At 42.3% G+C, this 2719-nt stretch overlaps 1 protein-coding gene across 1 annotated transcript; it reads left to right on the top strand.

Moving 5' to 3' along the window:
* The first annotated feature begins 256 nt into the window (after nt 1-256).
* On the top strand, nt 257-964 carry LOC149159902 (uncharacterized). Its single transcript, XM_089434463.1, has one exon. The coding sequence runs from the start codon at nt 257-259 to the stop codon at nt 962-964; it is 708 nt and encodes a 235-aa protein (XP_089290589.1).
* The last annotated feature ends 1755 nt before the right edge of the window (nt 965-2719 follow it).

The raw sequence follows: 2719 nt of genomic DNA, 5'->3' as shown, positions 1-2719 counted from the left end.
TGAGAAGAAGGATGATACAGGGCAAAAACACACAGCCCACAAAGAGAATCAATTAAGGGAAGGTGGGTAACGGGAGGAAGGAACTTATCCAAAAGAAAAAGAGAAGCAAGAGACTGTATCGAGCCCCAGCAACAACACAACAACAAGAGGCGCATGCAAACCAAAAAAAGTTGAAACCCTAAGAGTGGTTATAACAGATCAGGAGATACAAGCCTATAGAGAACACATGTCGGAACATGCGGTAATATGAAAATTCATGGGATTGTGGCCAACTGAAAGAGCGCTATGCCAATGGATCAGGCAGCAATGGAAACCCAAAGGTGATGTCAAACTGCACTTAGGAGCAAAAGGTTTCTTCACTGTTGTTTTCACGAATTTAGAGGACAAGGATAGAGTTTTTGATGGGGGTCCTTACTTCTTCACTTCGGTGGGGCTCTACATGAGGTCCTGGAAACCCAACTTTGTACCAGAAAAAGAGACATTCACACAGGTCCCTGTGTGGATCTGTCTGTTCTCTCTTCCAATAGATTACTGGGGCCTAGCAGCTCTTAAGCAAATAGGAGATCAACTAGGTACTTCCATCAAAGCATCAGAAGCAACGATGCAAAGGAAATATACTTCCTGTGCGAGAATTTGTGTGGAAATGGATGTATCAGGCGCTTTGCATGAAGGATTATGGCTGGAGTACAGGGATGAAGACTATTTCCAGGCCATCGACTATGAGCAAATCCCCTTTCGCTGCCGAAAATGTCACGAACATGGACATTTAGTTAGAGAGTGCCCATTAAGCAACATAGGAGAAGAACCTAAGCCAGAGCAAGCAGCAAAGAGCAGGGATGCCTTTATAAGGCCAAAAGCAAGACAAAGGGCTAACAGAAAAAGAACCAACAGAATGGAGATAGCACAAGGAAACACCAGCAACACCTTTGGAATCTTGGAGACAGATACAGACTCAGAAGAATAGAATAAAGTATCAATTACAAGTGAAGGGAACCAAGAAAGGGCAGGCCATGTAACAAAAGAAGGGGAGGAACACCCCCTCAGCATAGTAGTACTAATGCAGGAACCAATAGAAGAGCAAGAGGAAGATGCAGACATGCTCACCAGTGATGGTGGCAGTGAGGAAATGGAGCTAAACGAAGTTCTAGAGCAGGAAGAAATGAACTTACCAGTCATGGCCGAGATTTAGAAAGCTAAAGGTATAGAGAATATTCCGGAAGAGGAGATCAGAAAGATCAACAATCTATTCATTGCAAGGCAGAAGGCGGAGATGGATAGGCAAAGTAGGAAGTTAGGCATAGCAAAGGGATTAGGCAGCCATTCAAAGAGCCTACTATGCAACTCAACAAGTTCGAAGCAGAGAAGGAAGAGAGGTCGAAGAACAAACGGTGAAGTTTTGCAGGAACTAGGGATTCTAATGTTAAACTCGGGCAAGATGAAGGCTCTGAATGCCTTCCCGTCTTACCAACAATCCATCTAGTTAAAAATGAAAGTTATATCGTGGAATGCAAGAGGGCTTAATAGCCAAGCGAAACAAAGACTTCTAAAGAGAAAATTCCAGAAAGAGAAACCAGATATCATGTTCATACAGGAAACCAAATGTGCTAACAGCAACATGGCAAATATCAGCAAAAGGCTTGGAAAACATATAGAATTTATGGAAGTAGCCAGTCAAGGACGGGAAGGAGGTTTAGTCACATTTTGGGACTCCCGAGTGATTCAAATCTTCTCAGCAGAAGCCACCAAAGCTTTCATAGCCATGGAGACTCAATTGATAGGTAATTCTGAAACCTACTTATGCACAAATGTTTATGGACCGCAAAAGCTAGAAGATAAATTCTCCTTTCTCTGCTCTCTTTTAAGTTTAAAGACTAGATATCCCAACTCAAAGTTCATCATGGGTGGAGACTTTAATATGATAACCTCTCTTTTGGAGAAGAAAGGAGGAATTAGAAAACTCAATAAGGATGCTGAGCTCTTCGCTGAATTCATTGATTCTGCCAAACTAGTGGACATCCAACCAAAAAGTGGAACTTTCACATGGAATAATAGAAGAGGAGGCGAGAGGCAAATTTCCTCTCGTTTGGATCGATTCCTTATCTCTGAAAGCATTATACTTGAAGGAATAATAGTGGAATCTGACATCCTTCCTAGTGGAGGATCGGATCACTGGCCAATATCTTTGACAGCGGCCATCCAAGGAACTCCCAGAAACAAGCCTTTTAGATTCGAGAAGTTCTGGCTGAATCACCCTAACTTCATTCAATTGGTGGAGAAATGGTGGAACGAGCCAACAGACATCAGAGGAACAAGAATGTTCAAACTTCAGAGCAAATTAAGACATGTCAAAAACAAAATAAAAGAATGGAATGTAACAGAATTTGGGAACATCTTTAAGTATAAATCTATCATAGAGGGAAGGTTAGAACAGATTCACAAATATTGGGCAACAAGGCACAACGGTGAGGACTCAGTAGAGCAGGAAAAAGTCCTGATGCAACAATGGCAAGCTCGCTGTCAACAGGAAGAGACCTTATGGAAACAGAAATCCTGAATACAATGGCTTAAGGAGCGGGAACAGAACACCAAGTTCTTCCATAGGTCTGTGCTAGACCACAGAGGGGCCAATAAGATACTCTGCCTCAACAATGAAAGGGGGAAAACTTTGAAAAGTCATCAAGAAATAGCAGCTTTGCTAACACGGCACTTCAATCATATA

This window comes from Pinus tabuliformis, chromosome 5_2, assembly GCF_031772625.1.
Source record: "Pinus tabuliformis cultivar Carrire ecotype Pingquan chromosome 5_2, CPIR1, whole genome shotgun sequence".
In the NCBI taxonomy this organism is placed as follows: Eukaryota; Viridiplantae; Streptophyta; class Pinopsida; order Pinales; family Pinaceae; genus Pinus; species Pinus tabuliformis.
Note: the sequence above shows the minus strand (reverse complement) of the source record. Positions and strands in the feature narration are given on the sequence as shown.